This window comes from Anolis sagrei, chromosome 4 (genome assembly GCF_037176765.1).
Source record: "Anolis sagrei isolate rAnoSag1 chromosome 4, rAnoSag1.mat, whole genome shotgun sequence".
NCBI lineage: Eukaryota > Metazoa > Chordata > Lepidosauria > Squamata > Dactyloidae > Anolis > Anolis sagrei.
Window position 1 is genome coordinate 106,082,536 of NC_090024.1, and position 23,240 is coordinate 106,105,775.

The 23,240-nt window shown below is 41.4% G+C and overlaps 1 protein-coding gene across 1 annotated transcript; it reads left to right on the top strand.

The window, feature by feature from the left end:
• The first annotated feature begins 4,239 nt into the window (after window positions 1-4,239).
• NDUFS6 (NADH:ubiquinone oxidoreductase subunit S6) lies at window positions 4,240-13,284 on the top strand. Its single transcript, XM_060774616.2, has 4 exons — window positions 4,240-4,447; window positions 8,157-8,210; window positions 9,704-9,826; window positions 13,140-13,284. The coding sequence occupies exons 1-4, from the start codon at window positions 4,310-4,312 to the stop codon at window positions 13,206-13,208; spliced, it is 384 nt and encodes a 127-aa protein (XP_060630599.1). The 5' UTR covers window positions 4,240-4,309; the 3' UTR covers window positions 13,209-13,284.
• Window positions 13,285-23,240: the final 9,956 nt, after the last annotated feature.

Genomic DNA, 23,240 nt, shown 5'->3' on the forward strand with positions numbered 1-23,240 from the left:
AGTAGGCTACTGGTCTCGGACTTTTTGTTGAAGAAAAATACTGGTAATACTTTAAAAAGAACAAATTGGGACCCTCTCCACAGCTATCTGGAAAATTTGCAAAAATAGAAGACACAATAGACGTTTTTACTTAATACTTTTTTTGATAATAGAAAGATATCAACCAAGAAAATGGAATGGAAGTCAATTTTTGTGCTTTTTAACCTTTTTATTTTTATTTTGCTTTTTGTACTTTTTATCTTTTATTATTCTATTTTTTTCTTACATACTTCTACCTTTTCCCTCTCTATATTGTTATTGTTCTCACTCTTTCGTTGTATTGTGATAAAATCTAATAAAATTCTTTTTTTAAAAAAGAAAGCACATTAAAAGGTTTTTTGAAAACAGAGTATTTGATAAGGTCTGATTATATATAAATAATAAAGTTTTCAGAATAAGGAACACTTTAAAACCAAATTATTGCTTTTATTTCTAGTTTGTTAATAACATGGTTTGTACAGAAAATGTCTTTTCCAGGCAAGTTCCATCAAAATGTTCCTCTGTGAGAGGCAATGCAATTCTTTATTCCGTGAACGAGCAGGGTTACAACTTCCTCTGCTTGTGCCGAGGGTGAGTCTTACAGTATACATACATGCGCCCACGCCTGCGGACAAAGAAGCAGTCCTTGCAGCGCCTTTTGATGAAACCCTTGGTTTTCATGCCAGCAACAGGTTGGAAGTTGAGAGCAGGGAAACCTGTGAAAACAGGCGTTGCAGCCATGCTCTGTGGCTTGATGGCAGCTAAACCTTGCAATGGGCTAACAAGCTTTGAGTGTCCCAGTAGCCAAGAAGAGAAGGAGCAGGAGAATGGGTGGCCATTCAGGAGCCGAACCGACTTGATTGCAGAGGTCATTGCATTCCTTAAGAGCAGAGCAGCCATTGTGTTGAATCTTAGAAAAGGAGAAGAGATAATGTCAACATTAGGCTGTGTGATCAATGAAAAAAAGTTTCAATACTCAATACTACATTGGGGAGGGAGGTGGATTGTTTTTGAGGGTGTTTCTGAAATTATGGACCTTTGCTGGGCAGCATTTACAGTGATAGCCCAAATAAATATATGATGGCAACAACAACAGGCATTTAAAATCTAATCAGGGGATGATGTGGTTTTTATCTTTGAATATGTTTTTGATAATAAATAATAATAAACTTTATTTATACCCCGCCACCATCTCCCCGATGGGGACTCGGAGTGGCTTACATGAGGCCAAGTCCAAACAACATTACAATAAGGAAAAACCGAAAATGCAAAGCGAAAACGCAAACAATAAACAACAACATCATAGTTACATAAAACATGTGAATACATAACAATGTAAAAATTACAATAAGCACAAGCACAATGACAATGGGCGGGCTACATGTAATGATTAAAAGACAAACTGATTAAAACTAATTAATTAATTTGATGGATATTAACTGTGTTTTTTTAGTGCTGTTTCTGTTTAATTCTGTTTTAATCTTTGTATATTTCTATATATAATGGATGATGAGACTGGATTCTGATTTTACTGTTGAGGCGCTAATGATTGATATATGGATGTTTAATGATTTATGTTACAATTGTTTTTAATTGCCCTATACTTGTCTCGTGATGTTTTGTATTGATGTTGTTCACCACTTTGAGTCGTCTGAGGGCTGAGAAAAGCAGTATATAAATCAAGTAACTAAATAAATAAATAAATAAATTTTAAATTGCATACTAAGGGTTTTATGCCAAGCTGTTCTGAGTCACCTTTGGGGAGATAAAGCAGGAGTTTAATTTATTTTGTGTCAAAAGCATTGCATAAATAAACAAGTATAAAACTGATAACAGAGGGAATGCAAGCAGCTAAATAATTTTAGATCCGAAATGGGCAACAGCAACTGCATTGTCTGTAGCTTTGAGCAGGTCCTCCTCTGTGCATGAGGCAGGGCATTGTGGACAGGCATACAAATACGGAATTTTTTGGATGTTTGATGTTTTACCATCCTTGTGGAAGGCTTCTCTCATGTCCCCGCACGGGGAGCTGGAGCTGACAGAGCGAGCTCAATCCGCTCACCCTGGATTCGAACCGCTGACTTCGGTCAGCAGTCCTGCCAGCACAAGAGTTTAACCCACTGCACCACCGGGGGCTTCATCCTGTGATTATTTAACATGTTTCATTCCATGTTATATTCACCTGCTTCGCATGATAAAATTATAAAACTATTATAAAACTATGTCTTTTGTTCCATTCCTTATCCGTTTACATCATATTAGCCATTGCTTGTTCATATTCCAATTTGAGTTTATCTGGTCATGCTGAAGTTACAAACGCTTGCTCAAAGAGCCAAGTTTTCACTCTTTTCCGAAAGGTCAGGAGAGAGGGGTCCCGATCTAGTATCCCTAGGCAGGGAGTTCCACAGCCGAGAGGCCACCACAGAGAAGGCCCTGTCTCTCGTCCTCACCAGACACACATGTGAGACAAGTGCGATCGAGAGCAGGGCCTCTTCAGATGATCTCAACTTCCTAGAAGGTTCATAGGGAGAGATGCGTTTAGATAAATAAGCTTGTTTATACTATCGACTGTTTTATTTTATGATTGTAAGCTGCTCTGAGTCCCTTTTTGGGAAATGGGGCTGGGAATAAAGAAAGAGCCCTTTCACACAGCTATATAACCCACAATATCAAGGCAGAAAAATCCACAATATCTGCTTTGAACTGGGTTGTCTGAGTCCACACTGCCATACATTCCAGGTCAAAGCAGATAACGTGGGATTTTATTCAGCAGTGTGGAAGGGGCCAAAATATTATTATTATTATTATTATTATTAACTAGTTGTCCCCTGCCACGCGTTGCTGTGGCCCACATGGGGGTTCTGTGTGGGAGGTTTGGCCCAATTCTATTGTTGATGGGGTTCAGAATGCTGTGATTGTTGGTGAACTACAAATCCAAGCAACTACAACTCCCAAATGTCAAGATTCTATTTTCCCAAACTCTGCCAGTGTTCACATTTGGGCATATTGAGTATTCGTGTAGAGTTTGGTCCAGATTCATCATTATTTGAGTCCACAGTGATCTCTGGATGTAGGTGAACTACAACTCCCAAAGCAAAGGACACTGCCCATCAAACCCTTCCAGTATTTTCTGTTGGTCATGGGAGAACTGTGTACCAAGTTTGGTTCAATTCCATCATTGGTGGGGTTCAGAATGCTCTTTGATTGTAGGTGAACTATAAATCCCAGAAACTACAATTCCCAAATGACAAAATGAATTTTTTTTTTGAGTGAAGGACATACATTGGGTTGTTGGGTGTCTTGTGTCCAAATTTGGTGTCAATACGTCCAGTGGGTTGTGAGTTCCGTTAATTCCACAAATGAACATTACATTTTTAATGTATTGTCGAAGGCTTTCATGGCTGGAATCACTAGGTTCTTGTGGGGTTTTTTTTCGGGCTATATGGCCATGTTCTAGAGCCATTTCTCCTGACGTTTCGCCTGCATCTATGGCAAACATCCTCAGAGGTAATGAGATCTGTTGGAATTAGGAATATGGGCTTATATATCTGTGGAATGACTGGGGTGGGGCAAAGAGCTCTTCTCTGCTGGAGCTAGGTGTGAATGTTTCAACTGACCACCTTCATTAGCATTTGAAGGCCTGGCTGAGCCTGGGGGAATCTTTTGTTGAGAGGTGTTAAGATTACATTTTTATTTATACAGGCTTTAATTTTTATTATTAACTTTAACGAATTGTTCAGAGTCCATGCATCATTATTGGAATAGCGCTGCCCTTGACAGGTAAGGCAACCTAGCTTTCTGGTGTGTTTGACCACAACCTCCCGGTGGGATGATAGTATCTGTAGCCCTACACACCAGCATAAGAGGATCAGATGGGGCCGGGAGGCACCCTATATTAACCAACGAGGAAGAAGCCTGACGCGCATGCGCAGTATATTTTTTAAAAAACCATGAGTGCATGCGCGAACTTTCTCATAGAAACACCTTCAAGTTCTGTACGTAAATCCCTCTTCCAACCAGAATGCCTGCGTCGGAGTTTCAACTGCATAGTCCTGAAGAAGGGGGAAATAACACAATTCCACTAACCTTCCAAAAATCCCGCAGGAAGAGACTCTTGGGTAGCGGCGAACCACGGAACGTCGCCTTCCCTGAAGGCTTTTCTACGAGCTGACGTCATTCCACGCCGAGTGACGTCGGACGCAATTATTATGGGCGGGGCTTGAGGAACCGCAGCAGTTCGCGCGTGCGCACTGGCTTGTGTTGTGTTGCTGAGGGAAGCCGACTAAAAAAAATGGCGGCGGCCACTCTGTCCTTGCGAGGGGTGCTGCGGGCGGGTTTCTCGGCGACGAAGAGGGCCGGCCTTGCGTCTAGGAGGAGCTACGCTTCGGCCGCTTCCCCGACCGGCGAGAAAGTGACGCACACGGGGCAGGTGAATAGATAGCGTTTGGGGTGTCCTTGGGGGGCCTCTCTTCAATACTCCCCTTGCTCTCTCTTCTAACTTTAGACCAGGCTGAGGGGAAAAGGAAAGGCCCTGAGGCTGTTAGGAATTCATAGAATCAAAGAGTTGGAAGAGACCTCATGGGCCATCCAGTCCAACCCCCTGCCAAGAAGCAGGAATATTGCACTGAAAGCACCCCTGACAGATGGCCATCCAGCCTCTGTTTAAAAGTTTCCAAAGAAGAAGCCTCCACCACACTCCAGGGCAGAGAGTTCCACTGCTGAACGGCTCTCACAGTCAGGAAGTTCTTCCTCATGTTCAGATGGAATCTCCTCCCTTGTAGTTTGAAGCCATTGTTCCGCGTCCTAGTCTCCAAGGAAGCAGAAAACAAGCTTGCTCCCTCCTCCCTGTGGCTTCCTCTCACATATTTATACATGGCTATCATATCCCCTCTCAGCCTTCTCTTCTTCAGCCTAAACGTGCCCTTTTCCTTAAGCCGCTCCTCATAGGGCTTGTTCTCCAGACCCTTGATCATTTTAGTCGCCCTCCTCTGGACACATTCCAGCTTGTCAATATCTCTCTTGAATTGTGGTGCCCAGAATTGGACACAATATTCCAGATGTGGTCTAACCAAAACGGAATAGAGGGGTAGCATTACTTCCCTAGATCTAGACACTATGCTCCTATTGATGCAGGCCAAAATCCCATTGGCTTTTTTTGCCGCCACATCACATTGTTGGCTCATGTTTAACTTGTTGTCCACGAGGACTCCAAGATCTTTTTCACACGTACTGCTCTCGAGCCAGGCATTGTCCCCCATTCTGTATCTTTCCATTTCGTTTTTCCTGCCAAAGTGGAGTATCTTGTATTTGTCACTGTTGAACTTCATTTTGTTAGTTTTGGCCCATCTCTCTAATCTGTCAAGATCGTTTTGAATCCTGCTCCTGTCCTCTGGAGTATTGGCTATCCCTCCCAATTTTGTGTCATCTGCAAACTTGATGATCCTGCCTTCTAGCCCTTCATCTAAGTCATTAATAAAGATGTTGAACAGGACTGGGCCCAGGACGGAACCCTGCGGCAAGCCGCTCATCACAGATGAAGAGGAAGCATTGGTGAGCACCCTCTGGGTTCGTCCATTTAACCAATTACAGATCCACCTCACCATAGTTTTGCTTAGCCCACATTGGACTACTTTGTTTGCCAGAAGGTCATGGGGGACCTTGTCGAAGGCCTTACTGAAATCCAGGTACGCTATATCCACAACATTCCCTGCATCTATCCAGCTTGTAACTCTATCGAAAAAAGAGATCAGATTAGTCTGGCATGACTTGTTTTTTATAAATCCATGTTGACTATTAGTGATGACCGCATTTGTTTCTAAGTGTTTGCAGACCACTTCCTTAACAATCTTTTCCAGAATCTTGCCTGGTATCGACGTGAGGCTGGCTGGACAGTAGTTGTTTGGGTCATCCTATTTCCCTTTTTGAGGATTTTGACCACATTGGCCCTCCTCCAGTCTGCTGGAACTTCTCCCGTTCTCCAAGAACTCTCAAAGATGGTTGCCAATGGTTCCGAAATGACTTCCGCTAGTTCCTTCAGTACTCTTGGGTGTAGTTGATCTGGCCCTGGGGACTTGAACTCCTTTAGAGCGGCCAGGTATTCCTGGACGACTTGTTTCCCAATTTGGGGTTGGATGTCCTCTAATCTCTTATCCACTCCATCTTGCTGAGGTTGAAGATGACTTTCTTTCTGTGAGAAGACCGAGGCAAAGAAGGCATTAAGTAGTTTTGCCTTTTCCCTACCTTCTGTCATCATTGCCCCATCTTGTCCTCAAATAGGCCCTATCGCCTCCTTGTGGGAATTGTGGGAGTTGAAGTCCAAAACACCAGGAGGCCCGAAGTGTGCCCATGTCTGGTCCAGACGCACTGTTTCCTTCCTGCAAGGGCTCTCCTTTGGATTGTCCTGCGCCTGCTGCCCTTTCATTTGTTATTAATGCACTCATGTATTTATATGCAACCCATCAGTTTGCAAAGTTGCCAGGCTGCCTACTTTATTTTTGTTTATTCGTTTAGTCGCTTCCGACTTTTTGTGACCTCATGGACCAGCCCACGCCAGAGCTCAAAAGTTCAAAAGTTATTTTTTTGCTAATCGTGAGATCTCTGGATATAGTATGTAATATAAATAGTTGGATATAAGTAAATGCATAATTTTTATTATAATTTATGTTAAAATTAAATTATACTTTTTTCTTAGTTTGCCAGTATATCAAACAATAATGTTTTGTCTCCTGTATTGCACATTTTCTAAAACACTATTAAGGAACTTGTCCATAAAGGTTCAAGTCTTGTAAGTAAAGTTAGCATTGAATGTTTGGATCTTTTTAGGAAACACTTCCAAGTCATGATATCCAATAAAAAAGCATAATATGGCCCAGTTTGTCCATAAATCAGGGGTCTGAATTCATCTTGGCCTATTGTTTATTATAGCTTCTGCTGTAAATGGGAGTGGTCAGGTGGCAATGGCTTTTCATCCAGTCTCTTTTTAACATAGCAGCTTTAACTTGGTTTTTCCTCAGCAGAAATACTTTTGGCTTATTCCTGGCAGGAGGGGAGGCAAGAGAGTTCTGGGCTTATAAATTAGGCCACATGAGGAGTGTGCAGTCTGTGGAATATAGGTTATCACACATAAAGTGTTACCAGTTGTCTTCCAGCTACTGCATTTCTTACTCAGTTTTGACTCCATTTGCTACTCTGGCTGATGATTCTGTTGATATCGGGTTTGTTTAGTTGCATCCACTGGCAGGAGGAGCTAAGTGGGCACAGCCAAGCAATATGCATCAGTGTACTGACCTTTTCATGATAAGTCACACCTATTTCCAATTCTGGATAATTGTGATGTCTAGAAATTCAAATATTTTAATCAAAGAAAACAGATACATAGAATCTTGACATTTGGTATTTCAAATTGCCTCTAACACGATTCATTTCTTCATAAAACAGTGTATATTTGTATCATTGCTGGGTTTTTTTGTAAATACACTAATTTTGACACAAGAGCAATGTGCCATATATTTAAATGTCAACCAGGAAGTAAAAGAACATCAGCCTTTCTGTAATAACTTGTAATATACTCCCGTTTATAGCTAATCATCAGTTACAAATCTGTCTTTAATACTGAGTCTTTCAAGAATAATAGTAAAATCAATTTATAGTAATTAGATAGGACATACTTTATAACATATTCAGACACACCAGTAATCAGTCTATAAAATCATTTATTAAACAGGCAGCTACAAAAGGTGTGGTAAACTTTGGTGACAAGTTGAAGAATTTCCCTGAGTTGTACATTTGTCTTAACCTACAATGTGAAAGATACTCATGGTATGGACTCTGGTAACTTTTTTCTCTTTACTCGGATGAAAATGGATTTTCTCCCAAATGTAGCACTATGTATTCAATAGAATATGTTAATGTATGAATCCTTCCTATCAAGAACTGAATATACTACTATTTCATTGTCTCCGAGTTGTTACTTCTTTGCTCCATGGCCTCGAGATATATAGAAATGTTGTTTCTGACTTTGCTTATATTTTCTAACATTGCTTTTTTTTTTATCCATTTACTTGCATACTGTAACAACCTGAAATCAAAACTAAAGGCCATGTTCTTATGTGATCAATATATTTCTGATTTTATTTCAGGTTTATGAAGAATATGATTACAGACGGGTTCGGTTTGTTGGACGACAGAAAGAGGTAAAGTCATTGTTGGGAACCATTTGTCTTTCTTCTTGGCTTCCTCCAGATATTGACAGAATGTACATTCAGTGTAATTATTAATAAGTATTGCATTTTAACAAACAGAAATTAAAGAATTGTGTTGAAGAACTTGGATTGAAACCAGTTTTATTCCCCCTAATCACAATTCAAATTACACTTTCATTATATGACATAGACCATATATTTCAGCTGATGTATTTTGCAGATTATCTGTAGGTTAAGCTTCATTTTGAAACTTTCCCCTCTGTCATAGATCATCTTAATACTTCTGAAATATTTGAAATGTATAGTCAAAATTGAGCAGATGAAAGCTTTGAAGTGAAATTAATTCAATTGGTGCTTTATTTAAACAATTTGGCTTGGTTCACATGTGATGTAGTGATAATAATAAACTTTATTTGTATTCTGTCTCATTTCCCCAAGGGACTTGTGGCAGCTCACAACATAAATAAATACAATAAGATACATAAAAATAAATAATAACACATAAAATCAATATAAAAACAAACAAAATAAATCAAACAATAAACAAAATTAACAATAAAAATTCTAAAACATTAGTTAAAAACACAATCATTCCTATGAATTAAAAGGGCCTGATATAATGGTGTATAATGGTATGCCAGAGACACATGGCTCACTGGTATGCTTAAGCTTTGCACACATCTGTTGAGGACCATTTTAAAAGGCAATGCCAGCTGCAAGGTATTCTGGATAGGTATAATTTTCTTGTAAAATAAATGTCATGTTTAAATTGGGTCAGTTTGAATCTAGTATGGTACCTGGTGCTGTACTTGTACAAAGCGAATTCCCTATCCTTTGCTCACTGCAGTCTGTGCTTCTTGAAAAATTTGGCTTATTATAATAACCTACTCAATAAACACACTGTGGAAAAATAGTATTATTGTGCCTGCGATAATTGTATTTAATTGTAAGCAGATACCTTTGTCTTAAACAGGCATTTGATCCATTGTAATTCAGCAATATTATGCTCATTTTCCTTTTGAAGTGTTGGGTTTGCCCTCATAACTTTGTCCATTGGGCCAGTAGTGTGTTCCAGTGGTGTCAGTAAAACTGCATTTCCCAAGCAGCTTTTTCACAGTCTTGAGTGCACAAAGGAGGTGCAATGGGAGGAGAAATCCCCTCATTTTCTTCTGTCTGAATAATTATGCTGTTGGTATGCTGAAATTATGCCCTCCTGCAGCTCTCTTGTACTAGGACTGTGGATGCTGTAATGGCCCCTGTAGTGAGATAAAGGGATCCACAGTATTTAATCAGGAAAGGGGAAATAGAATTCCAGTAAGAACTTTCAGTGTTGCATGGATATAATCTTGGAGCCAGCCAGCCAGTTAGTACTGATCTGTTTTAGTTAGATGATTTTGCATTTTCTCTAGTAGCAAAAGCCAGGACTTGTGTCTTTGTTCATATGTGTCTGTGCTGTTGGTGTCATTTCTATTTTATTATTACAGGTCAATGAGAGTTTTGCAATTGATTTAATTGCTGAGCAGCCTGTGAGTGAAGTTGAAACCAGAGTTGTATCCTGTGATGGTGGAGGAGGAGCTCTGGGACATCCTAAAGTTTATATAAATTTGGTAATGTAATCTAATTGTTGCTGCGTGATTCTGTATTGTGTTGTCTGTTGTGTTGAGTACTCTGTTTGAGAGAGAAATATAGTTCAACCCCTGTATCAATCCCTAGTAAAATGAGTCACTTTCATTGAAAATTGCTGTAGTTGTTCTCAACCAGTGGGTCTCCAGCTGGCAAACTGGCTCGGATTTCTGGGAGTTTTAGGCCAAAACACCTGCGGACCCACAGATTGAGAACCACTGCTATAGTGTCTCACTTATAGGCCCTTGTAGTTGAAGCATGCCATAGAATCACCTGAAGGACCTAGAAAATTCTTAGGGAGGCGATATTTTGCCAGAAGCAGGTAGTGACAACAACAACAAAACTTTATATATATTCCCCCCCCCCCCCATCTCCCCGAGGGACTCAGAGCGGTTTCCAAGTAACATCATCAATACATACAGAGTAAACAACATAAACATAAAATTAACGAAGCAATATAAGCATAAAAAATCATAATAGCACATATATATTTAAAATAATCCTGCCTATTCAAGGCAATTTAAAAAGGCCGGCCGAGGCTAGTGCAGTTTCTAGAGGGCCTGGGAAATTAGGTGCAATGCTATGGCAGGCAACAACAATAATAGGTAAAGTCTATGACTGTTCATTTCCAGGGCCTAATAGGAGGAAGTGACCTGGGTAATTGGTAGAAAAAAATATGGCCATGTTCAGCAATATCTGGGGGTGAGCTAGAATCAGTTGTTCTCAAAGGCTTGTTTAAACCACCAAGTCTTCAAGCTCTTACAAAAAGAAGGGAGGGATGGGGCCGTCTTATTTCTCTAGGAAGGGCGTTCCAGAGGCGGGGGGGGGGCACCACTGAGAAGGCCCTCTCTCTTGTCCCCATCAACTGTGCTTGTTACGGTGGTAGGAGCAAAAGGAGGGCCTCCCCGGAAGATCTTAAAGAGGAAGATGCGATCACAAAGATAGGTGGGGCCCGAATTGTTTAGGGCTTTATAGGTCATAACCTGCACCTTGAATTTGGCTCGGCAACTTATTGGCAGCCAGTGAGGCTGTTTTAAAAGGGGCATTGTATGCTCCCTATAGTTTGCTCCAGTAAGGAGCCTGGTTGCTGCCCGTTGTACCAATTGGAGCTTCTGGGCCGTCTTCAAGGGCAGCCTCATGTAGAGTGCATTGCAATAGTCCAATCTGGATGTAACCAAGCATGGACCTGCTGGCCAAGTCAGACTTGACAAGGTATGGTCGCAGCTGGTGCACAAGTTTGAGTTGTGCAAAGGCCCTCTTGGCCACTGCCGACACCTGAGCCTCAAGTGACAGCGTTGAGTCCAGAAGGACCTCCAAGCTACAGACCTGCGCCCTCAGGGAAGCGTAACCCCATTGAGCACAGGTTGCCACCCAATACCCCGGTTGGCCCCACAACTGACCAGGAGGACCTCTGTCTTGTCTGGATTAAGCTTCAACCTGTTAGCCATCATCCAGTCTATCACAGTAGTCAGACACTGGTTTGGGTCAGGGAGGCTTTCTTGGAGTTTGGTGAAAATGAGTAGTAGTGACATATGAGTATGGCATCCAAGGGTATGGAGTTTGTACTGTGTAAAACAGAGACCAAATAGTAGGGCCTTGATACGCCAGTTGTTTTGCTGCATATAAAGTACACTGCAATAATGAAGCATCCACAGCCTCTGAGTGGCCATAATACACTTATGTCTATATATAATTTTATTGTGGAGACTTAGTTTTGGGTTACGTTTTAATGATGGACTAAATGAGTAAGTGAGGGAGACACTCGTATATGGGCATTTTAAAGATAAAAGTGTGTGCATGTTTGTCTTTTCTGTGTTGTATCTATGGTTGATTCTTAATGTAGTTCCAGCCATTAATGTCAGTCTTCATTCTCTTTGTTTTGCTTTAATTATTGCTTGTTAGCGTATCTCACCTGTAAATTCAAATATTTTATGGGATGTATTATTGAATAGATTGCTTTCTTTTAATTGTATGTATCTTGTTAGCACATCAGATGGAAGCACTTTGCTCATCTGAAGTCTTGTCACTTTTTATGGTTTAATTGCCTCTTCAAATTGGTACAGGAAAGTGAAGCCTAATTGATTAAAAAAAGGAGAATTGATAGTCAGGGGTGACTGCTAGACAGATAATGGGCAATTGTTAGAGCTGTTGGATAGCATCCATATATTCCATGACTAGCCTTAGTCCTTTGGAATAGATAACCAGCGTCACTCTTTGTTCACATCAAAAATGGTATAATTCAAAGACTTTACTTTGTTTTGCATTTTCAGATGAAGATGGGCTGTTTTCCAGCCCCTCTTTACCTAATGTTTTGAAATCCAGAAATATCTTAAACTGAAAGTAAATAATTAGAACTGTCCCCCCCCCCCCCCCCAATCATTTGATTGTCACTTTCCTGTTCGAATATCACGGTACTGTTTGAATAGGAGATGTATTTAGTAATGGTTTTTAATGAGTATATGGCAGCCACTCAATGAAATCCATTATCATTTTTGCAGCATATTTCTGTCCCCAGAAGCAGACATTGCTGAGTTCACAGTGTGTATGACGTAAAATACACCTTCGATTAGGCCTAATGGAACCCCCATACTCAGCAGTAAACATGGAAAAATAAAGCTGTGTGCCACCTTTCTACAGGGTGAAGCAGCATAACTTCCTTTTTTCAAAACTTAGTAAAATCCATTGTATGAATCAGAAAATTTAATTTTTTTTTTGTAATGTAGGCACATACTTAAAGTTTTGTTTTACGTAGTTTTGAAGATCAAATTAGATAGGTGACGTCCCCCATTCTCCATACACTGATTTCTGGCGTTTGCCATGACTTGCCAGCATAGCAGGCGTTATGTTGGCAATTTCTTCCTGGATGTTGGTCTTCAAATCTTGTAGGGTCCTTGGACGGTTCACATAAACATGGGATTTCAAAAAACCCCATCGAAAAAAATCACAAGGGGCCAAATCTGGAGAGCGGGCCGGCCACTCCAAATCCACTCGAAAAGTAGGCCTCAACGGCAAAAGCACGCTCCTCACTGTTCCAACGCATGATAGCGACTGAACTGTGTCAGGACAAAACTTTATACTCCCACCTCTTGAATGAGACCAGTAGCACTCTGCTACGTCTTCAACCGACTGAATGGCGTGCATTTTTAAAAAGGAAGCTACGCTGCCTCACCCTGTAGTTTTCATATGCAAACAAAAGTGTTGCATATGAAAACTCAAAGTATTTGTTCTGAAAGTTTGTGCAAGTGGGCTTACTTTAGTAACTTTATTTTTTCACCTTCACCTCTTTCCCGTTTGCAGGATAAAGACACGAAGACAGGAACATGTGGCTACTGTGGACTTCAGTTTAAGCAGAAGCACCATCACTGAAACGCTTTTTCTCACTGCCTCCTTCAGAACTGTTAGCTTTCTATCTTCTAAAATTAAATATGTATTTTAAAGGGCATTGTGAGTTTTATCTGTTTTTAATCCAATATTGTTCTTCTGGGAGTCCATAACTGCTGAAAGTTTTCTCTGGGAAAAGATGGACCAACTTATAATCATAAAAAAATATGTATGGTATCAAAATGGAGAATAAGATTATTTCATTTCCATGCTGTTGATCAGAAACTGTTTGCAACCTGTTTTATTTGTAGTTTAATAGTAAGTATGAATCTTGAAACAGGTACATTTTAAAAATATTAACTTTACCCTACTGTTTCAACAAGGAGGCAAGTCAAGTCTTACTGAAATCAGCCATCATCAAGCTACAGTGTGTTAAGATAACTTATTAAAATTAACTACAGTTTAAGGCTCAATCATACTAAGCAGCCACAATGGAAGGAGAGGGAAGGATGCATAGATCATTTAACTGTAAATTGTGTAGTGCCTGAATGAACTTATCTGACATTCTTGAAGTTGGGATCCCAGTGTAAAATTTCTAGTAGTATCTGTTCTTTCAAGTATTCTTTATTTATTTATATATGACATTAATACCCTGCCCTTCTCACCCTGAAGGGGACTCAGAGCGGCTTACAGAATACACATATGGCAAACATTCAATGCCGATTATACAGTTAACAAGGACAGACAACACAAAAAGAGGTAAAGGCAGTTTTCCCCATTTTATTTCTGGCTTCTTGGAGGCTGTGCTCGACTCCAGCCATGGGGGGTGTTGTTGCATCATCTTAATAATAATAATAATAATAATAATAAACCTTTATTTGTACCCCACTACCATCTCCCGAAGGACTCGGTGCGGCTTACAAGAGGCTGAGCCCAAATACAACAATAAAACAACAACAACAACACAATAACTCAAAAAACAAAGCAATAGCAAAGAATAGCAATACATTAACAACATCCAATGACGCAATTAAAAATAATGGCCGGGCCAAATGTAATAATTAAAATTAAAAATGCTGGGCATGACAAGGTGGCGTGTTTGGAGGGGGATGGGCATGCAGATATCCTAGATCTCTAATAAAGTGCATTGGGACATAATGCTAGGAGTTTCCTTATTTTGGAAAAGCACACCGGAACAACCACGTTTTCAAGCTCCTCCTAAAGATTGCTAGCGATGGGGCCTGCCTGATGTCCTTAGGGAGAGAATTCCAGAGTCGAGGGGCCACCACCGAGAAGGCCCTATCCCTCGTCCCCACCAGTCACGCTTGCGATGCCGGTGGGATCGTCAGCAGGGCCTCTCCAGATGAACGAAGAGATCGTGTGGGTTCGTACACAGAGATGCGGTCATGCAGGTAGTCGGGTCCCAAACCGTTTAGGGCTTTGTAGGTAAGCACCTGCACCTTGAATTGGGACCGGAAAATGAAAGGCAGCCAGTGGAGCTCCTTAAAAAGGAGGGTTGACCTCTCCCTGTAAGGAGCACCAGTTAACAACCTGGCCGCCACCCGTTGGACAAATTGAAATTTCCGGGCCGTTTTCAAGGGCAGCCCCACGTAGAGTGCATTACAGTAGTCCAACCTGGAAGTGACTAAGGCGTGGACCACCCTGGCCAGATCCGCCTTCACGAGGTCCGGTGCAGTTGGCGCACGAGTCTTAGTTGTGCGAAGGCTCTCCCAGCCACCACCGACGCCTGAGCTTCAAGCGACAGTGATGAGTCCAGGAGGACACCCAAACTGCGGACCTGTGACTTCAGGGGGAGTGTAATCCTGTCCAGCGTAGGTTGCCACCCTATACCCCAATCCGGTTTACGATCGACCAGGACCTCTGTCTTGTCGGGATTGATCTTCAGCTTGTTCTTCCTCATCCAGACAGCCACAGTGGTCAGGCACTCGTCCAGCACCCGAGGGGCTTCCTTGGAGTTAGGTGGAAAAGAGTAGTAGAGTTGTGTGTCATCTGCATAGAGATGGCAACCAACTCCAAAACTCCGGATGACCTCACCCACTCCGGATGACCTCACCCTCTTCAATGCCAAGGAGCTGTCCTATCAGTGTCCTTAAGGGTGCCTTTATTACCTCTCCGCTAAAAGTGGTACGTATTTTATCTGCTCGCATTTCTGCTTTCGACCTGCTAAATGGGCAGATGAGCTGGGGCTAAGGGCGGGTGCTCACCCATACCCAGACTCAAACTGCCGACCTTCCGATTGGCAGGATTTTTCTGCAGCACAGCGTTTTAGCCTGCTGTGCTAAGCCCGGCCTCTACTTAATAGAGTTTCAAATCTCCTATTTAATTAAATCACTTTACACATCAATTGATGTGTTGAACAAGGGGGCATTGTGAATTGTATCTGTGTTAATCCAATATTGTTCCTTTGGAATTCCATATGTGTTGAAGAGTCAATTAAGATGAGAATATTACTATTTCTTATACGTTTCTTTTTTAGGCAGGCATGTTTGCCAGCCATGGCCTTCTCACTGAGGAGACACTAATGAACTTTTGGTCTGCAATGTTTACACGAAAATACTTGAACATTTATTGGGGAGAAATTATTGAGAAATAGATTTTTTTTAAGTCAGAAATTTTATTTATTGGTGTCTTGCAATTTTTAAGGAGGACATATAAAGGATAACTTTGAAGAGTTCTTGCAAATTGTGATCCTGTATGCACTGTTGGTCTTTACGTATTTGAGCTGTAGGGGATTTTAAATATTTTATATGATTATATTTATAGAGCACTTGATGGCAACCTTAATCAGTTTTCACGACTTTCTATTATTTAACTGAAATAGGAACCTTGCAACAAAGGTCCCAAAGGAACAGGAACCTGCAGTCTAGGAATGTCACACGATACTATACAGCAACAATACACAAAATAGCATTGTCCCCTTGCTGCATTTGTCATGAAAACTTCTGACCACATGTCATGGTTAAGAGAGCAGATTTGTCATGTAGACACTTCACAAACTGACTTCAAAAGAGTATCTTGTAACTCTAGTTGCCTTATTGCTTTACATTACAGTTTGAAAATTTCATCCCTTTCCCATATAACCAGATATCACTGCTTATATTCATATGTTTGTGAGATGCAAAAGGGATGGAAGTAAGGATGAAAAAAATATTCAAAAATGGTGGAAAAACATGTTTCCTGGATGTTATGAAACCTTTATGAGGAGAATCCTAAACTGACAAAAAATCTTTACATTTTGGGCCTTATTCTGTGCAGAATTTGTGTACTACATGTTGTATGGAGAAAAAAGTATTTCTCTAATGGGTTCAGACATGGAGCCTTTTTTGAAGCAAAAGTTTCTTGAGGAGTCCCAAGAAATGTTAATATATATTTTATTATATATAATGTATATATACCCAGCATGGGCTGGGCCAGTGGCAGATGGATGGAGAGTGTTTGTGTGAACTAATTCACACAGTGCAAAAATTAAAATATTTAAAATGAAGAGCACTTTTAACCAACATAAACTTAACAGTATTTCAGTGGAAGACCCCTGAGGCTATCCAGTATTTCAGTGGAAGACCCCTGAGGCTATCCTGTTCAACCTGCTTCTGCCATGTACTAAAAACACAATCAAAGCACCCCCAACAGATGACCATCTAGCCTTTGCAATACTACTACTACTACTTCTATAAAAATAAAAATGTAATGTTCGTTTGTGGGATTAACATAACTCTAAAACCACTGGGTGAATTGACACCAAATTTGGACACAATACAACTATCACGCCAACGAGTGACCATCTATATAAATAAAAATGTAATGTTCGTTTGTGAGATTAACAGAACTCAAAAACCACTGGACGAATTGACATCAAATTTGGACACAAGACACCTAACAACCCAATGTATGTCCTTCACTTAAAAAAATGATTTTGTCATTTGGAAGTTGTAGTTGCTGGGATTTATAGTTCACCTGCAATCAAAGAACATTCTTAACCCCACCAACGATGGAATTGAATTAAACTTGGCACACAGTTTTTCCATGACCAACAGAAAATACTGGAAGGGTTTGGTGGGCATTGACCTTGAGTTTTGGAGTTGTAGTTCACCTACATCCAGAGATCACTGTGAACTCAAACAATGATGGATCTGGACCAAACTCCACAAGAATACTCAATATGCCCAAATGTGAATATTGGGGGAATTTGGGGAAAATAGAATCTTGGCATTTGGGAATTGTAGTTGCTGGGATTTATAGTTCATTTAACAATCACAGAGCATTCTGAACACCACCAATGATAGAATTGGGCCAAACCTCCCACACCGAACCCCCATGTGGGCCACAGCAACGCGTGGCAGGGGACGGCTAGTCACTCATAAAAATACTGAAAAACACAGCAGAAGAGACTTAAAAAGCCAAAAAATAAAAAATACATTACAATGCATGCACAAAATCACATATATACATACACAAAACACATGCACAGACTGGGCCACAGCAATGAGTGGCAGGGGACAGCTAGAAATAATAATAACAGAAACCCCAGAGGAGGTGGAGTGCCCGCGGAACCCCACAGCACCTCTCATGGAGCCCCAAAGGCTCCCTGGAGCCCAGTTTGAGAACAGCTATTCTATAGAAATACTATTTTCTGTTTAGAAAATGCTGTTTTCAGCACAAAAATCAAGGTGAACATTTTGCATAAAATAAGTCCTGAACTATGAATAATATTTGAAAATTTGAGGAGTTGTATGCTCCCTGTAGCAAGCCCCAGTTAGCACTCTGGTTGCCGCTCTTTGAATCAACTGAAGTTTCCACGTGTTTTTCAAAGGCAGCCCCACGTAGAGCGCATTAGAGTTGTTCAACAGATTTAATGAAGTCATGTATCACCATGGCCAGAACTGACTTCTCCAGGAACAGATGTAGTAGCTTTAACTGTGCAAAAGCACTCTTTGTGCCTGAAGCTCTGGAGCTGATCTACATTTTGGGCCAGTGTGTAAACAGTTGGGCTGCTTCCTTTTTGGAAGCAGCCATGGTTGTTCACATCACCATCCTGCTTTTCTTGGACACGGGGAAAGGGAATGGCACTTCCCTTGCCCCTGTCGTTCTGAACTGTGTAGTATCTACTGAGCATGAAAATAATGCTGGTCCCTGTTTGTAACCTGTAATGGTGATAACTGGAGCAATGAGTCAATTGGAGAAGGCAAGGCAGAGAAGAATTGTTCCCTCATTTCCCTCCTCCATTCTCCAATCACCTTGTTTTGTTGCTCTGACTGTTGTCATTGCAGGCACCTATCAGTGACCAGTGCCATTTTTGTGTCCAGAAGGCACAGCAAATCCTAGAATGACGGGATGGCGGTTTGGAGGCACTGAGCTTGCTCCATTGCCACTGGGCTGTGCAGACACCATCCAGCTGCCAGATTGAGGACATGCAGTGTGGCCATGGCAATGCTGATCCAGAGTATCCCAGAGTATCATTCCATCAATGAGAAGAATCATCCAGTGTTTGGTCTGTCTCATGCCTGCTCTTTGTTTCTCCCTGGAAGATGTGATGTCAGGTTGCTAGTGCATCTCCAGCCTGGGTATTAAAAAGTAGACTTCACTGAAAATCTGGGAAGCCTGATAATCTGGGATAAGAAAGTAATGAAGCGAGGACAAATGGAATTAAACAAGACCAAGTCTTGTAGATAGCAGCTTATATGAAAGGTAGAGCTTGCTTCATTGGCCCTTCATCAGCCTTAGTGCTTATTTATTTATTATTATTTATTTACTATATTTGTATATCGTCCTTCTCAGCCCTCAGGCGCCTCAGGGCGGTTTACAGAGGCAACGATTCGATGCCCAAGAACATCATAAAACATTTAAAACATTAATACATAGTATAAAACCATAGCAAGAGTAATAAAAACATAAGCCACTTGCGTCTTCTAATTAAAAACATTATCCATCTCTGGGTTGTTGTAGGTTTTTCAGGCTATATGGCCATGGTCTAGAGGCATTCTCTCCTGACGTTTCGCCTGCATCTATGGCAAGCATCCTCAGAAGCAGGCAGGGACATCTAATTACCTTTCAACAAAAGTTTGCCCCAGGCACAGGCAGGCCATTGTATGCTAATCAAGGTGGTCAGTTGAAACATTCACACCTAGCTCCAGCAGATAATAGTCCTTTGTCTCACCCTGGTCATTCCACAGATATATAAACCCTTTTTCCTAGTTCTAACAGACCTCACTACCTCTAAGGATGCTTGCCATAGATGCAGGCGAAATGTCAGGAGATAATGCCTCTAGACCATGGCCGTATAGCCCGAAAACCTACAACAACCCAGTGATTCCGGCCATGAAAGCCTTCGACAATACATTATCCATCTCGTCATCCAGTCGTTCCAAGTTCCTATGCATTTTCAATCACTTGCTCGAACAACCAAGTCTTGACTCTTTTCTGGAATGTTAAGAGGGTGGGGGTTGATCTAATGTCCCTAGGAAGGGCTTTCCATAGCTGAGGGGCCACCACTGAGAAGGTCCTGACTCTCGTCCCCGCCAAACGTATTTGTAACACAGGCAGGATCGAGAGCAGGACCTCCCCAGACAATCTTAAAGTCCTAGCAGGTTTCTGCTTTCTGTTAGGCCTTAATATTTCAGGCACCAATGCCTACCAGAAACTAGGCTATTTGCACCCCACTGAGAAGCATGCAGAAAAGAAGGGAATATATACGTGTGTGGAACGGGGAGAAGGAGATGCTACATTGAGGGAATGCTGACAGGTGACATGGAGTATGTACCAGTGTGTAAAATCCCCTAGAAATGCATGTTCGAGTAGATGAAAGAATTCTCATGGTGGGAGAAATCACTCCCACCAAGAAAACGGCAGTGAGGACAGGATGTCCCTTGAGTCTGAGGGAATGAACCTCTCAAGCTTGACATGGTGGAACCATCCAAGCAAGGAATGTGCTCCATTGAGGAAGTGTTTTTTCCTCCTGAAATCCACCGATTAGAATAAATCTATGCTAAACCAAAGCGATTGCCGTCTGGTGCACTTAGATGTCCAGGATTGCAAATGCAATGGACGCATCATCTTGAGCAATTAAGTTCAGAACTTTTCAGTGGCGAACAACTACCTCAAGATGAGGGACTCGTGTGATGACAGATAGCTGGAGCATTCATATTTGATAGGGACTCTTTAGTCATGCTAAACTGAGTTTGATTCCTGAGAGGGTAATCTCAGTGTTACAGGACTAATTTATTAGACATGGTTAGATTTACAATTTCATTTTTTGTGCTACTATAAGAAATGATAAGGTTTAAACTAATTACGTTTCATTGGCTCATCTTCCCTCCCCCTCTTCAACCCCCCCTCAAAACACTGTAAAATTCATAAAGGGAGTCAGAAGCACTTTTTGAACAATTTAATTTTTGTGGAGCTGATGAGATTTTTAAATTGCCATGTCTCATGACAAATTATCTACAATGTCAGTTCCGTTCCTCCCTGAGCTACAATACCAGGAACAGATACAACCCTAAAAAACAGGTCCTTGCAAACTCATTCAACGGTGAACTTGGTTGCCTCTACTATTCAGGCGGGTGTGTTTTATTAATCACATATCCCCCCACTTCTGAGTAATGTAACTTCTTAGGCTGAGAAGTTTTCTCTACCTCAGTGATAATGAAAACATGTGTTAGGAACTAAGTCACCTGGATTTGTTTGAAAAGTATCATTATCACTATTATCTCACATACATCTTGCCTTTCCCCAAATACTGGGATTCAAGGCAGCTTATGGAATATTAGAACAAATATACCGTATATTCTGGTGTATAAGACTACTTTTTAACCCAAGAAAATCTTCTCAAAAGCCAGGGGTCATCTTATATGCGGGAGTTGTCTTTTACCCAGGAGTCGTCTTATACGCTGGAGTAGCCTTATGCATGGGAGTCATCTTATATGCGGGAGTAGTCTTATATGCTGGGAGTCGTCTTATAGAGTGGGTGCTGAAACTTCCAATCTGGATTGGAGAATCTGTGGTTGCTGCATATTGTAGGTGGAGCTCAAAAATGGCAGTGGCCGCATCCCATATGCAGCGACTGTATGGAAGCATTAAGGGTGACGCTGTACAAGTACGGTAGAAGAAAATCCAATCATCAGGATTCGTGGACTTAATGCGGTTGTGATGGTGAGGTGAAGGGGTGCCTCACCGGGAAGGTGTAAGCTGCAGGCGTCCGAGGTGCCCGGGGTATGGAAAAAAGAGATAGAGTGGCTCTGGGCCCAGAAAAACACAACTATTTTACCTGTCTGGCCTGCCCTTGTATCCTATTACCATACCTCCTCCTCTGCCTCTCAGATCTCGCTCCTAAAGACTGCAGTGAAGCGGTGCAGGTGCACAGGTACGAGATCTGAGAGGCAGAGAAGGAGGTACAGTAATAGGAAAATTACCATATTAAAATCAAATCTGATGCTTTTAAAAATTTTATTTGGTGTGTGTTTTATTTACTATAGGTTTATGTTTTGCTTTCTCATTTGAATGACGATGAAGAAGCCTTATTCTGTGTTACTTACAAGGACTATGTAAGTTTATTGCACTGTTTGATTTTGTATGAAACACTGCAAGTTTATGCCTCTACTGATAAGAGTAGTTTTTCTATTCCTTTTTTTCCTCTTGCCTGTGTGACTTTTGCATGGGACTTGGCTAAAACATTCTCTGTGCAACATCTATTACCTCTGCTGAATCTTTTGAATGATGTTGCGGATCATAGACATGTGAATGAATGTGCTATGCTATTCAGCCCTTGGATGAAATAATGAGTCTATCCCTTCACTCCAATCCTACTTTTGCTGTGAGTCCTAAGCAACTCACATGTCTAACTGAGATTGCCAGATCTGTCTTTTAACCTAACTCTCCTTAAGTTCTCCAGCATAAAGATCTCAGGCCGGGAGGCTCATACTTCCCCATAGGTTCACTTTCATGTTACATAAGCTCCACCTGATCCAGTTTGTTGCAATCTGTAGCTGTTCATAGAATCATAGAGTTGGAAGAGACCTCATAGACCATCGAGTCCAACCCCCTACCAAGAAGCAGGAAATTTGCATTCAAAGCAACCCCGACAGATGGTCATCCAGCCTCTGTTTAAAAGCTTCCAAAGAAGGAGCCTTTACCACACTCCGGGGCAGAGAGTTCCACTGCTGAACAGCTCTCACAGTCAGGAAATTCTTCCTAATGTTCAGATGGAATCTCCTTTCTTGTAGTTTGAAGCCATTGTTCCGCATCCTAGTCTCCAGGGCAGCAGAAAACAAGTTTGCTCTCTCCTATGACTTCCTCTCACATATTTATACGTGGCTATCATGTCTCCTCTCAACCTTCTCTTCTTCAGGCTAAACATGCCCAGCTCTTTAAGCCGTTCCTCATAGGGCTTTTTCTCCAGACCCTTGATCATTTGAGTCACCCTCCTCTGGACACATTCCAGCTTGTCAATATCTCAAGTGTTGCAAAGCAATCCTATCTTAGTTGTTCAGGATGATAAAACATCAAATCATCCGGGCGTCCCCTGGGCAACGTCTTTGCAGACCGCCAATTCTCTCACACCAGAAGCGACTTTCAGTTTCTCAGGTCGCTTCCGACACGACAAAAAAAAAATATCCATAATGACTGGGCTGGCTCTGCTCCTTGTCTGTGAGGCACCATCCTTTTTGCGTCTCATCACCTGAACTTTGCCAATCCCATGTCTGACACTCAGTGCTGACAACTAAATGCTGCCAATGTGATTGAAACATGCTTCTAAGAAAGATACTTAATACTTACAATTGAGTACCAAATAGTTTCCTTTACAGCAAAGCTGAGGCAAGCTTTATTCAAGCCATTGGTTTAAGTGAAATGATAATAATGGCTATTTTTACCCACACCTCTCGTTTGTATTCTTTTTTCTTTCTTGTGCATGAGCCACAGTAATGACTTTCTTATTACCTGCAGATAGGCAAACATTCCTCTTTGTCTGGGTTGCGGGTCTTTGGGTTTGTCACTAGCAGGCCTCTTAGCTTGCTGATCCCCACTCATTAATGTGGTAGCTTATCCTCCTTCAAATGTCTCTGC

What these genes read in the sequence shown, in the direction of transcription:
- NDUFS6 (XM_060774616.2), top strand. Translation starts at nt 4,310, where the DNA reads ATGGCGGCGGCCACTCTGTCCTTGCGAGGGGTGCTGCGGGCGGGTTTC. An exon ending in TTGTTGGACGACAGAAAGAG is followed by an intron (nt 8,211 to 9,703) that starts GTAAAGTCATTG and finishes TTATTATTACAG; the next exon opens with GTCAATGAGAGTTTTGCAAT. An exon ending in CTAAAGTTTATATAAATTTG is followed by an intron (nt 9,827 to 13,139) that starts GTAATGTAATCT and finishes TCCCGTTTGCAG; the next exon opens with GATAAAGACACGAAGACAGG.